The 15,124-nt window shown below is 46.0% G+C and overlaps 1 protein-coding gene across 2 annotated transcripts in view; it reads right to left on the reverse strand.

Moving 5' to 3' along the window:
* Positions 1-15,124, reverse strand: part of VDAC3 (voltage dependent anion channel 3) — a 593,996-nt gene that overhangs the window by 363,293 nt on the left and 215,579 nt on the right. For both annotated transcript variants that reach the window (XM_069617658.1, XM_069617659.1), the window contains exon 3: positions 6,211-6,260. In XM_069617658.1, coding sequence (XP_069473759.1) covers positions 6,211-6,260 — 50 coding nt within the window. The remainder of the gene's footprint in view (positions 1-6,210; positions 6,261-15,124) is intronic.

Raw genomic sequence — 15,124 nt, forward strand, 5'->3', positions numbered from 1 at the left:
TCTACTGAGGGGTAGGATGAGAAGGCAATGAGGAATACGTGGGAGGAACATCCAGTCCAAAGAACGTTACCATTGGTAAGTAGCTTGTTCTTTGAATGGATTGTGTCCTCCCACATATTCCTCATCTTTGACAGACTCCCAAAGCAGGGTTATGATTTGGCAGAGGGAGTAGAATTGAATTGATAAATTCTCATGGATAGAATGAAGGACTGTCTTGCCAAAAGAATCATCCTGGCCAAAGGAATAATCCAGTTGATAATGTTTAGTAAACGTGTGTATGGAAGACCACTTTGCTGCTTCACAAATTGTCTTAATTGGAACACCCATCTGAAGGGCATAGATGTAGCCATGCCCCTGTTGGAATGAGCCCTTAAACCATCAGGATGGTCTTTCCTTGCTAGCCCGTAGCATTCTGATATCACAAGAACTATCCATCTAGATAAGGTCTGTTTGGAAACAGCCTGACCTAACTTATATCATGTGTACCCTATGAAGAGTTGATCATCAATTCGGCAATTTAGACATTCTGGAGATGTAAAAGCTTAACGCTCTACTAGGGTCCAATCTGTGGAGTCTCTCCTCTTCTTTACCAGGATGAGGCGGGGGATACAAGGAAGGAAGAACAATATATTTTTCTGACTCAAATGAAAGTCCAAAATGATTTTGGGCAAAAAAAAGAGGGCTCGACCCTTTAAACCACCTTCTCCTTGTGGGAAATGCTAAAGGGTGGCTTGTATGAAAGGGCCTGCAACTCGCTCACTCTACAGGCTGATGTTAGAGCCATCAATAGGATTGTTTTAAATGATAACAACCTTAGCGGACATGTGTGCAAACGTTCAAATGGAGCCCACATCAGGAATTTCGAAACCAGATTTAGGTCCCAAAGTGGAACCTGGAAAGGAGACTGAGGGAACACATTAGTAATTAGGATCATGCATTTCCTGAACCTTCTCAACCTCCTGATTACATGAGGAATGACGGAGGAAACGCGGTTTTAGGTCAAAGTTTCGACTCAAAAGGGTCGAATGACAAAAGGGTCGAGTCAATTCGACCGAAAAAAAGGATTGAATTATTTTTTTTGGGGGGGGGGGGGGGTCCCCCCTCCAAACCCCTGTTTCTGGTGTAAAAACACATTTTTACCTATACTAAAGCAAAAATAAATATATACATTTTTAAAAAAATTAGATCCTTTTGTTTTCGGTCGAATTGACTTGACCCTTTCGTCATTCGACCCTTTTGAGTCGAAACTTTGACACCAGGAAGGAAACACATAAGAGTGGAAACTCCCAATCCACCACAAACGCCTCTCCTAGAGCTCCTAATGGGGGAAATTCCCTGGAGCAGTACAGTTCGCACTTCCGGTTGACACTGGTCGCTTACAGATCCACTTGAGGGTTTCCCCAAAGGGTGAAGATCTCTTGAAGGACTTCCTGAGCTAGTTCCTACTTGTTGAGACTTTGCTCTGCCTGCTCAGAGCATCCGGCACTGTGTTCTCCTCTCTGGCTAGCTGAACTGCCGATAGGGAGATTCTTTCTTGAATTGCCCAGTACCAGAGCTGCATTGCGCCTATGCACAGTGTTAGTGACCCTACGCCTCCCCTCCTGTTGAGATAGCGCATGGCCACTGTATTTTCCATCATTATCAGGACATTCTTTCCCCGGACAGAGGGCAGGAAGGCCTTCAGCGCTAGTCCAATTGCCCTCAGCTGCAAAAGATTGATGTGTAGTTTGGACTCTGATCGATACCAATGACCGCTGACAGTCAGATCGTTGGCATGGACTCCCCACCCCTTGAGTGAGGCGTCAGTCACTATGGTTATCTCTGGTCGTGGTTGCCAAAAAGAGTTCTCCCTTCAGGATATTGTCTTTGCAGGCCCACCACAGAATATCCTGTGAGACCCTGGATGGGATCTCAAGTTGGTCTGCCATTTTTCTAGAAAACTGGGACCATTGTGTCCTTAGAGCGCATTGAAGGGATCTCATTCTCAAACGGGCATCCAGGACCAGAAAAATGCAGGATGCCATGAGGCCGAACAACCTCAAAGTCGAAGGCCGGTAGATTCTGGGCACACAAACTTGGTAACCATCTGAAAAATGCCTTGAGCCCTCACCTCGGGTGGCAAGCTCTTTCCCAAGGATGTGTCTATTATAGCTCTGATGTACTGGAGCTTTTGGGAAGGTGTCATGAATTTCTTGCACAAGGAGTGAATCCAGAATCCTCAAAGAGTGGTTCCCCGGTGGATTGTTCTGAGGTCTTCTTATAAAAGGAAGGAAATAACAGTAGGTTATGGTTTCCAAAGCCCAAGCATCCGAAGTAATGTCTCGCCATTCTTGCAGAAATAGTCTGCACCCCCCACCCCCACTGGTGAACTGTGGTTCAAGACCTCAGAGTTGTTTTGTGGCAGCTGCTGCAGAGGCCGATGGTAAAGAGAATGCTGCTTGAGCTGGCTTTGCACTTCTACCTTGTCCACCACTGGGAAATCTTCTCTGGTCTCTTTGACTGGCCATTCCTCTAGCCCTTCCAACTGAGGAGTAGTAGTGAAAAGATCTACCCCTCCGAGGTTGCCCACTATGATGAAAAGGCTGAGGTTGCCTAATAGTGGTGCCTAATTTGGCTGCCACCTTTGAGGTCTGCAAATTCTCAAGGCTCTCGTCAGTCTTGTTGGCAAAAAAATGAGACCCATCAAATGGCAGGTTGAGAAGCCTAGATTGCACATCCAGTGCAAACCCCGACTTCCTCAAACACGCAAATCTGCGCACGACAGTGCTGGTAGCAATGGCTCTGCTGATACTATCTGCAGAATCCAGTCCTGACTGAAGGGACTCTCACATGGCTTCTTTTGCATCCTTAACAATAGCTAAGAATACGTTCATTTCATCCCCTTTGGGAATATGCTCTGCTGCCATGGAGATACAGTCCCACAGAGTATACGAAAATTTTGCAAGGGCACAAGTGCAGTTGGCAGACTTCAGTGACATGCTCCCTGTTGAAAATACCTCTCTCGCCCATCTAACCACGCTCTTGTCATCCCCATCAGGAGGGATGGTAGGGTATGCTGCCTGTTTTGAAGTAGCCATAGTTGCCTGCACCACCAGACACTCTGGAAGTGGGGTGTTTTGATAGGTAGTCGGGGTCGCTCCTGGAGGGGCGGTATTTCTTGGTCAGGTTCTTGTCGACTGCCGGATTAGATTCCAGAGTCTCCCAGTTCCTAACCACCCTTTTTTGTAGTGCCACATGAAAGGGCAGAATGGGATCAGTCAGAGGATCCTTGTCCAGAATGTCCTTTAGGTCATCTTGGTCATAGGGTAATGATGGTCTACTCCAACCTAAATACTCGACCACTTTTGACATAAGCGGACGATAGGAAGAGTCAGCATGTTCCCCATGTTCAGGCTTCCTGAAAGATCTGGGGAAGTATCAACTCCACTTGCGGTTTGCAAGTTTTCATATAAATCCTGCATTTTGCTTTCTTCAGAGATAAAGCTCTCTGGTACATTGGGTGTACCGTATTGTAACCCAAATGGTGCTCCCTCATTATCAGAATGTTCCTCCTCCTCAAAAATAGACGGGACTTGAAAAAGTCCTCCTTCGGGAGTGGAACATAAACTTTGTCTGGTTTTTCAACGATTTTGGCGGAGCGCTAGTCGCCGACGGCATGGCTGGCAAATGTGGGGCAGCCGGTGTGGAAGACTTTGGCGCCGACATCGAGGGTCTGACAGGCATCGAAGGCACCACCGGCATTGAAGATGGCGTCGATAACCTCAACCTCGATTTTTCACCATGTTTTTTATGATCCTTTGTTTTTTCAGTTCAGGGCCTCGAGGGCTTCCGAAGAAGATCAGGTCTTTTGCCCGAGCTCGAGGGCGCGTAGCTTTTCAACCGAGACCTCTCCTTTCCGGCTTCATCCGAAGGCAGTCAGAGCATGGCTTTGTTTGTCAAATATTTTCAAAATTTGCACACTGAAGGCTTCCCATTAAACCGGTGTTGATCTTTTCGAAGTGCACTCGACTCTTTAGGGGGAATCGTCAGATGAAGAATCGTCAAAGACGACAGTCGGTGCCTCCTCTTTGACTTTTCCAAAGACGAAAAAGAGTGGTGCGTACCACTGCTCGAACGCTTGGCCTTCTTCCAAGGAGAAAAGTCTCACAATTCGTCGGTTGAAGGCCTAGCGGTTCGGGTAGAAATTATATGATAGGTTATTTATAACACGGTTAATATCCAGAAGTTTCTAACCCGGGGATCGAACCTGTGTTGCTCCGTGTTGTCTTGCTTCCAAGGTGAGCACGTTGCCCCTAAGCTATCCTCCCGAGACAGATGGCTACCAGTATAAGTGTATGCCTTTTGATATATGATCTGATATCATTATCACATCAAGGAGAAACGTCTCTCGACTTGTCGGTTGAAGGCTTAGCAGTTCGGGTAGGTGACTTTTTGGGGATTTTTCCACCTGGAGTTTCCTCTTCCGTTCCCTCAAGGATTTCCCCGTCATGGATTGGCACTTGGAACAATTGGTGGTATCGTGGCTCTCCCCGAGGCACCACAAGCAGATGTGACGCGGGTCAGTAAGTGACATTTTCGAGCCACGATCTCTGCATTTCTTAAAGCCGGACTTCGGTGTTGACGAAGAAGACATGTTATCGATGATTTCGTAACGTACGTCACAAAATGAGGCACGCCGAATGTCACTCTCGCAGCAAACGCTACATGGAAAAACAGAACTGAGGTCAACGGGCGCTGCGCGTGCTATATATACCCTTTGATGACATCATCCTCGACCGAGGCCTTCGAGGGTCATAGTCTCAACACCATCGATGCACAGCGCCTGCTGTCGAAAAATAAAATCCGAAGCAGCTGAAGCTGGACAAGTGTCAAAGATGAGGAATACGTGGGAGGACACAATCCATTCAAAAGTTCTCAATTCTCAAACGGAGATGAAGGGTTTGACTTCCCTGCTGTATGGTGTGCCGGTAGTGGCGGGTAAGCCGAGAACGGACATACTTGGGTTTGGTGGGAAAGGGACTTCTGCGTGGGATTGGATGGCGTAAATTGTGTTCTAAGGCATTTAAGGTGTTGATTGCCTGCCAGTGTAAGCTCCATGCTATTAAATTATTGCATAGATGGCAGTATGACCTGGTGCACCTTTGCAAGTTGTTTCCTAGGGTGTGTTCACTCTTTTGTCATGCGTTTGGTGCAAGGGTGGATTTTTGGCATATGTGGTGGGGTGCGAGAAGGTGCAGGTTTATTGGGATTAATTGCTTGGATGGATAAAGGAGATGATGGCATTTCTCTGGAACTAGCGCCGCTACTTGTACTGTTTGGACTGGAAGAAATTGAGGGAGAATGTCAGGGTTTGTCGCACTTGGCAGAATGATTGCTGTTGGCGACTAGGGCATGCTTGGCTATGCATTGGAAGAGGCTAGTGTTACCAGATAAAATGGAGTGGGTCAATACGGCTAAGAATATTTACGTGATGAAAAGGATCACTGCAGCCATTTACGGACATAGGGTGGAAACAGAGAGAGAATGGAGTGGTTTCTGCACCCAGTTCATGCCCCTGAGGTCCTTTGCTGTTAGGAATGGGGTGACGATTTGCTGGATGGAGTGTCCCTGGAGTGCCTCCCTGCTTATGAGGTGAACTAGCTACAAGTGTTGGACTTCAACACCTGCCGGCTGTTGTGGTTTTGTTAAATGTCCGCCTTCCCTTTTTACTTTTTTTATGTTGGTTCCTTTGTTTGTGTTTTCAGGTATCACACATGCCGTTTTTTGTTATTCGTATGGGTCAAGAGGTGTTGGTCACCTATGCTGGGGGGAGGGCATCAGGTGGAGCTATGGGAAAGATGCGAGTTGCAGTTTTGTTCTTATTCATTACCTTGATATGGTTTTCATTGCTGCTTCTCTTTTTGTGTTGTGAAAAATGACATTTAAAAAATGTAAAAAAGCATGGAAAAAATGTAGATATTATGTTCACAAGTAATTAATTACTTGAAATTAAAACAAATCTTTGAATTTTTAAATTGAAGACATAGATTTTTGGGAAGAGTGTGGCGTGGCAGATCTCTCATATCCTGAGAGTGCAGTCTAAAGAGAATACAAAGATGTTCAGGTAAAGAGATGCACAACATTGTGTATGTTAACGAAGGGCAGCACACATTCAGCGTAGAGCCCAGAGAAACGTGCATCACATGCACACTCCTTCTAAGCAGCACTTACCACTCCACTAGAAGCCTTTGTTTTAAGCTCCAACTTCACATGTCCAAAACCTATAAACCAAGAGAAAAAGCAAATTATTCAAAATATATCTGTAAAGAGCACGCCAGGAAGGCATATTACATCACTATACAGGCCTGGGGTACAACTTAAAGTGATAGGATATCCACACAGAGTGGGTGTCAGTACCTGTTTAAAGCATGGCCATTAGGCAGAGGCTGGAACACAATAGGGTAGGGTCCAATCCAGCATAACATGTGAAGGGCTGTCTAGGTGCAGATTGGGGTGTGCCACTTGTGTGGTGAAGAATGTCTGGTTTGTAAGACTTTGCCCACACTCAAATGGGCCACTAATACTACATGTACAAAGCATGCTGGAGGAATATGCATGGCACACACGAAAGTGGGTAATTACCTGTAAAAAGCATGCCTGGGAGAGTTAGGTTGGACACACTTGGGAAAAGAAGTGTGCCAGTGTACATGTGCGTGCAGAACACTCCAGGTGACGAATTACAGTGGGCAACAATCTGCCTAAAGCAATCTTAGTATGGTTTGATACTAATGGTGCAGTAATTGCAGGGGTATATCCTGCTTTATTTAAGATATTTCCCATATGTTTCCAGTTTCCCGCCTACCTCAATGGTTTCCTACATTCCAGCAGCCCTGCAACTGAATGGGTCCCCCTCGTCCCCCAACATTGAGTCCTGCTCTCCCTCTGTTCCAAATGAGTCTAGCATCTCCGGATAACCCATAGAGTGAAGGTATCCCTCGGAGTCAGACTGTCCTTTTGGGGTGTCTTTGGAGAAAGGCCTTTTGGGATTAAGATGGCTTTTGAGCCACTGAGCCCCTTGCACACAAACTTACTATGGCTATCCCCTCTCTTTGTGAAGTCTGTGGTAGGTCAGGAGGAGGACATGTACACTGAGGATATTTTGTGGTCTTTATTAAAATAATAAAGATGAGGCCTATCTTAATAAAGTGAAGGCCTACCTTTCCCTATTGCTATGTGGATGTTCCCTACCTATGTAAATAACTAAACTGCTGAACAGGAAGTCTCAAATAACTCAGCTGTCCAAAAACTAGTTCCAACTGACCCTATTACTATTCTAACCAACTTAAGTAAGATCAGGAGACTGCCGCCCTTCTCCTGATGACAATTTCTCTTTTTGGGAGTAGGAAGAAGGCTCTTTAGTTGGGACAAGTGGTGCTTTGTGAGCTGGAACACGCAGGGCTCAACACCATTGAAATTAAAAGCTCCATAATAACGAGTTAATCTTCCTTCAGGAGACATGGCTATTAAACCCATTCTCTGTTGAAGGGTTCAAAATATTACATCAGCCAGCATCAACGCAAGGAAAAGGAAGACCGGCGGGGGGCCTCTCTATAGCATGCAAGTCCACATTAGTTTGGGATGCACAGGAAATAACTACTATGCAGAAGGGAATCCTTGCGGGCAAAACATTCCCTGCACTCAGAGGATGGACCCAAAACACTTATAGCTATTAATGTATACTGGAACCCCGCCTGCTCAATGCTCACAACCTTTCTTGAATCATTGGATACTTTGTTGTCCAGTATAAGTTTGGAATTTCCGGGTACCCCTATAATAATTGGCGGAGATGATACAGTGTACCATCTGCAGTGGGAAAGGGGCTAAAAGAAAAAAAGATCTCAATTGGGCAAAAGATGGCAAGCCTTCACTGAGTGGGACATGAAGCTCCTCAATGGCGCCATCAAAGGGGACATCCCTGCCTCAGTAACATGGAGCAGGGGTATATCCTCTTCTACTCTAGTTGATATCCTTCTCACCTCACAGATTTTAGAGGTGTGCACGCAACTGGAGATCAGAGAGGGGGTTACGAGCAATCATAAATGTCTAGTAGCAGAAATGTCTTGGAGCTTCACAAAGGCAGCCTCATACTTAAATCAATCACTTATTCTGAATATGGCAAGAACATATTGATGAAATACAAGAGTAAGGGGAGACGCCTAAATGATAAACTAGAACATTCCCAGTTCATAACATCAAACAGGGAATGGAGGGGAATGTGTAGCCCCCTAATTTTTCATGATTTTCTGTGGTCCCTTGACCGACCACCTGGTATAGACATCAGCAAACAGAAGACGCACCATCACTCATTTGATGAGCCCACGTGGCTCAAAAAAAGCCTACGGTATGAGCGGGCTGCTCGTCCAAACGGCCTGACATATTAGGTTCTCAAAGGACATATAAATGTATGGGGGAGAGTTCTGACCCAGTTGGCGACCGGACATCAGCGGCAAATTATCGCCCAATAGCTCTCATGGATGTGGAGAGTAAGGTGTTTGCGGGGCTTGTGCATGGGCGGAGCAGAGTCGTATCATCCCCAAATTACAAACTGGTTTCTAAAAGGGCCTTTCTACCTCACTGAAAGGAACCATATTGTCATGTCTAATTGGGAAACTGAGCAGTCACGGGGGGAGGAGGGGACCTCTTTGGCGCGTGGATTGATCTAATGAAGGCGTTTGGACTAGTCAATAGAGATCGCCTCTGGGCCAAGTTGGACATTTGGGGGATCCCGATACCACTCCTATCTATCCTAATTGCTCTGCATAGAGAGAACACACTTGAGTACTATTGGAACAGGGACGTACTCTCTCAGACCATATCAAGGTCGAAAGAAGAGTTAGGTAGAGTGGCCTGGTGGCACCTTTTCTTTTCATTTTATAATTATAAAATGGCAGATATGGCAAGGAAGTTGGAAGCCTCAGCCTTTTTAAGTCCTAAAATTGGTGCCACTGCCATAACATGCCTCATATATGCAGGCGATATTGTCCTTTTGGATAGGACTGAGGTGGGTTTGCAGCACCTATTGAACTCCTTGGAGCTCTATTTTAAGGAAAATGACCTCATAGTCAATCCAAGCAAATCTAACATGGTTGCCTTTAAGAGTCGAAGCAGGCAGGGGCCCAAATTTATTTGGACACTGGAAGGACAAGTAATTCCGTTTGTGAAGGAGCTCATCTATTTGGATTTTTGCCTGTACGCGTCCCCCAGTTTGGCAAAAAACGGCCAAGACCTCATAGGGAAAATATCTCAACTAACTGCCCAAATGGCTAAAATCAAGAGGACATTTTGTACATTTTCAATCCTACCTCTTATTAGATATTATACAAGTTATTCCAATTCTCCTATATGAGCTGGAGGCAAAGCCACTGGTGTGGGACTTTAATTGGCAATGCTTGGAGGGATCACTATGGAAAAGTCTCTTGGGTCTACCAATGAGTCTCCCGATGGCGAGACTACCGTATGAGCTGGGGTTTGAATCCCTAAATGTACAAGCAATCTGGAAAGTCAAGTCGTCGTATCGATACATCATGGCCTCTCATATGGATTCTCTTAATGAGGATCTGCTGGCCCACTTGAACCAACAACGGTTGCTTATCTTGTCCAATCTGCAGATATTGATGTGGAAGCCCTTACCGACTGTAATACTGACGTGGAAACTCATCACCTGTCCAGATAAGACCAAAGGGTCCCTCATGCAGATGGACTGGATTCATACCATAGACAAAATGCAGAAATTCGTTTTGGCAGGTTCACTTTGCCCTTATGACAAAAAAAGGTGCTTTCTCTCAAGGTATCTTAGAAAGTTCCCGGATTCTACAGTACACACGGGGAAAGTCCTATACTGCTGGGGTCGTGGTAACAAAGGCACAAAGCTGTGTAAAGTTTGTGACGATCCTCGAAAGCAGTCTCGAAGTTATCTTTTGATGGAATTTGAGGGCGCTTGGGAGGTGAGAAGGAGCGATTTGGGTCAGCTGGTCGAAACTGAAGAGCGTCTTCTCTCAGAAATGTTTTGGGATAGACTTCAAGCGGGCCAGGTAACACTGGTTGTTATTAACGTTATCAGGGTATTGCAAACGATTGGCATCCTTTGTCCGGTTTACTGCTGAAAGGTTTTCATCACACCCCTAAATGGAGTGAGTATGCTTGAAGTAGCTTCTGGACTCATTTTTTCTTTATTCTTCTGTGTTTCTTTTTGGTTTTCGGTTTGTCTTTTTCTTTTCTACGTAATTAAAAAAAATGTTTTAACACTAAGCCTGGATTAACTACATTATTAGGTTTTATTCATTGTTTTATCATCAAATGTGTAATTTTATGGATTTCTCTATGGATTTTGTGTAAGAGCTGAAAATACGGTTATGAGACAAAAATAAAAACTAAATCTCTTCATGAATCTTTATTAATAGGCTATTCTTAAATAGTCTCATCACTTCCTGTATCATTTCTTGCCACTCTTTCACAATTACTTTGGGTCTTTCTCTCCCTTTTGGAATAGTTCTCCAATACTCCCTTTTTTGTCGTCTATTCTTCGTTGGTTCAAGATGCTATATCCTTTTGAGTTCGGTACCATGTATCTTCTTAGCTGTGAAAGTAGCTGTATCTACTTGGCACTTAGGGTTCACTTCTCCTCGGGTGGTTGACTCTGAGTAACTCTTCCCTCAAGTGGTTCACTTGGCCTTTCTTCCCATTCACCGAATTCGCCCTCTTTTGTTCTCCACTCTTTACTTCTTGATTTATGGGCTATATGTCCCTCTTTGCAGGGTCTCTGTACCCTGGTGGTTGAGATCTCTCTTTCCACATTAATACAGTTCCACTTTATGGACTCTCAATGGGCCTCATTACGAGGTTGGAGGTCGCCTTGCCGGTAAAACCGGCAAGGTTACCTCCAAACCGGCAAGAAAATCTGGCACCCGCGAATGGACATTTACTGGGGTATTCCGGCCTAGCCGGACCCGGTAATTGCCCTTTCCTGGGGGCCGGTAGATCCCCATTCCCATTGAGCCCCATAGGGCTCAAATGGGAATGGGGATGCCTGTAGCACCGGCACTGTTCATTACTGTGCCAGTGCTACAGGCATGCTGTGCTCGCAGGTGCAGGTCAGGCCTGGCGGAATGAAAGGCACCCGCAAGCACAACTCGGGAGTTTGACGGTCTGGATACAACGGTACCGGCAAGCTTACCAGTACCATTGTATCCAGACCGGCAACCTCATAATGAGGCCCAATGTCTCAAATTCTACTGAGACGCGCTTCTCCTGCTTCATAATGATTCGCTGACAGCCTCCTCCTTTGGTTCTCCTGTTCTCACAGTTAACTTTGATTCTGCAGGAGAATGTCACCAGGGTTTTTACTGGTTCTCTACATTTGCTGCACTTCTCTGTCTTCTCGACTCCGCAGGCTCCCCGCTCTTAGCCCCCTCTTTCCCCGGGATCAGGTATGGCTGTGGGTAAGCAGACATCTTGCTGTTTCGTCCGTGTTGTGGTTTTGGTTTCGTTGGATGGGCACTCTGCCCACCACGAAAGGGTCATGGTCACACCACCACTGGGACTTTGATTCCTGTCTCCTTGGCTTCTGACTGTATGTAAAAGCTGGGCCTCCAGCATTTTGTTCTCACGTTCAGGCAACTTCTGAAAGTCACAGACTGTGGACATCCTCGGCTCCACCTCTCACAGATCTCACGCCGTAAGCGGGCTTCACCTGCTTACGTTCTCCGCTCTCTCTCGACTTTGCCTCCCCTCAGCGTGGGTTGTGCTCCCTTCAGCCTACTCGTCACAGTTTTATGCAGGTCTCTTATTAAAGAGACAGATACTCTTTCTTGTTTGCAAAGGTATATTTCCGTTTGTCTTTTGCCAAGTCCCTGGCCTTTATAGTGTTCTTCATATCTAACAGTCCCATATATGCTACAATGGCAAATGGCTTAGGTAGTTCCTCATCGGAACGGGAATGCATGTTGCCTAAGGGGGGGGGGGGGGGGGGGAGTCTCTCCCAGTGAGGTCTCAGACCCCCAGGGAGAGTCTTGCGTAGCGGGCTCACCTCCCTAGCCTCAATGGGAGAGGCTCTCCCTTTGGGGGATAAGGACAAATTCCCTCAAGTCGTCACACAAATTAACAAGACACAGGAAAGCAGTAAATCTAATCAGGAAGTGGCACAATGACAGGTGAATGTCTCAGGAGAGAGGGAGGGTTGTAAGAGGCCACCACAGATCTGCAGCTGTCTGGGAGTATTCTTGCATAATGGGGGACAGTCCCAAACACCGACAAAGCGCATGGTAAAACTGGGAACAGAGGGTGGGCCAAAACGGGGGTTGCTGCCTTTGGGCGCTTCCTCCAGGGCTACACTCCATTCGACCAGGCATAGCTGGAGAGATCTCGAAGGGTAAATTCCCTCCAACTCCCTCAGGGTCTGTCACTTCTCCAAGCAACGAGTTGGTGGTAGATCTTTCTTCAGCTGGTGCCGCCCTCTGGGACAGCCTCCCTGCCTCTATGAAAATTGAGAACTATCTCCGGTTCAGGAAGCACCTCAAGACCTTCCTCTTTGCTTCTGCTTTCTCTCCTCCTTTCCCCTGCTGAACTCCTGGCTGGAACTGCACTGGTCACCTGGCTACCCTCTGTCTCGGGCCCAGTTCCCCTCCCCGCTAGTTGCACACCTGCACTGCCCCCCTGGCAACAATTGCACTCTGTGACTGTTTCTGTATCCCTACAGCCCCACACCTGATGTCTGCAGTTACCTTTGCATCTGCCACCAGCTGGCCACACTTTCTTATTTATTGTTCTTATTTATTTAATGCTTATCCTATGTACTGCACTTCCCCTCGCACTTTCACCTTCCCCTTTCTCCCCTGCACTTGCGCGATCTCAATGTCACCTGGCCTAGTAAGATTGTTGTCTCTGTCTTCCCTCTCTTCCCCTCCCTTTCCTCGTCGCGCCTTGAAACACTTGTGCATAGGCGCGTTATAAATGCCATATCATATCATAAATGAGTTCCAGTTAAGGTCTTCAAGAAGGAGCATTTTATTAGTAATTCTTTTTATTTGGGTCGTCCTGTTTCATGACTGCTGCACTCGTGAACAGACAATGCTGAAATATGAGAAGCAATAAACCAGGGGGCATTTGCACTTGCCTCTAGCCATTGGCTAGGGATATTTGAATCTAGGAGAGTAAGAAATTGGCTATGTGTGTATATATAGAATTGAGGTGACAAATAACTGCTTGTTATACTAGTAGCTTGGAACTTGATCTTTACCCCTGAAATAGACCATGATTTGTGGCATATTACGACAACTTGAACACAATCGAGTTTAAATCAGAAGGTGTCATATATGGGAGGATCACTGAGAAGGCCAGCACGACCGAAATGCATCGGATCAATACAGGAAATAACAGCTAGAGTTCTTACAAAATGGAATATTGCTGTTACCTTAATTCTGATGATTTATACGTAAATGGATATCTAGAATATATTAATTCATCACTAAATAAGTAGTAAATGTTTAATGGTGCAGGCCTTTGTGGGTTCAACAATTTTTTTTGCCAGCGCTTTAATTTCAGTTTATTAGATGCCTGTGCAAGGCGATTTCTGGCGTGGACCAGATAATTGAAAAGCAAACGCTTTGCAATATTTTCTTACAAATACTAACATGGTGGGCTAACTCAATACAAATTTTAAAGTCAGTAGTCTGACCATGTCACAAGGGGATGGAAAACCCTCTCAACCAGTTTGCAATCCAGAGAGATCCCTACCTCAGAGGGAGAACAGTGGCAGGAGAGGGCCCTTTTTCCAATATCCTTCCCAAGTGCCAGTCTATACGTGTGCAGGTACAATTTGCATCACCCCATGTCTCTAAACAAAAGTGCTGGCCAAGTTATTTTTCTTTTCCATGCATGAAAGAGAAACCACAAACACAAGAGGAGGTCCCCCACAGGATATTAAACCACCAGCGTCTCAACACCAGACCCCAAACGGGTAGAGATAGCCAGCGGGAAAAGAGCCACGTTCCTACAGGCCTGCTTTGAGCCCTACGCAACCTGCCTACACATGCTGTAGTGAGAGAGAAAAACGAGGAGCTCCTACGCGGCTGTTGCAGCAGGGTTTGGAATGGAGGAGCTGGGAGCTATTAAGCTCCTGCTTGTTGCCTAGAAGAGCCTGGTTAGCTTGATACAAACATCTACCAGGAGCTACTTTTGGCTCCCCAGGACAACTCGTGGTGAATAAGCACACGTGAATTTTATTCTGTGCGTTTGAAAAAAATCTATAAATAAACATTAGGGTACACCTATGTAACATTTAAAGCATAAGCGGTTATAAAGAAAATGGGCAAAATTATATATTTACATCTTATGTGGAAATTAGATTGGCAGAACTCGAAATTTACTAACTCCTCGTTCCCCAGTGGTAGCTCCTGATCACTTGCTAATGCTGGATACCCTGGAGCTACTTTTAGCTCCCACTCATCCAATTGTAATTTCGATCCCTGAGAGGGCGCTCACCAAACCCAAGGCTCGTCACACGCAGGAGGGTAACCGGTGCGGCTGACCTAATCCACCAAGGACTTAAAACAGAGCCAGAACAAATTTAAAGATACTGAACTTTCCTTAAGGGGAACCGAGCCACGGCACCCCTAATATGAACTTGGACACTTTGCAGCACGGGCCTCAATTGTTGCAGCACAGAGGCCACACATCGAGCAAACGGGAGACACTTACCCATGTTTCTAAAATGTTTCCGAAATTCGAATGCCTCACAAGCATGGAAGACAGGACCAGATGAGCAAGCAAAGGGAGGAGGGGCGGCGACAATGGGGGACGAATGTGGGTTGTTCATGTGAGGTCAGAGAAGTAGGTGACAGAGACCAGCAGGAGCGAAAGGAAGGATGGTGAAGGACATTGAGGCGAATTGTAGAGCCGGCGAGGCATTGGTTAGTGAGAGCAAGTGGTACATGATTGTTAGTGTGCATAAAGACTAGCGAGTCTGATTAGGAGAGGGTGTCTAACAAGCGAAAGTGAAATGAATGTTAGAGGGGTGTCTGAGAAAAAGGTAGGTTGGAGTTGTAGTAGTACTGTGGAGGATGGAGTGGTAGAGTGCAGGTGGGAGCAG

The sequence above is a fragment of the Ambystoma mexicanum genome, chromosome 10 (assembly GCF_040938575.1).
Source record: "Ambystoma mexicanum isolate Mex_15411 chromosome 10, UKY_AmexF1_1, whole genome shotgun sequence".
NCBI lineage: Eukaryota > Metazoa > Chordata > Amphibia > Caudata > Ambystomatidae > Ambystoma > Ambystoma mexicanum.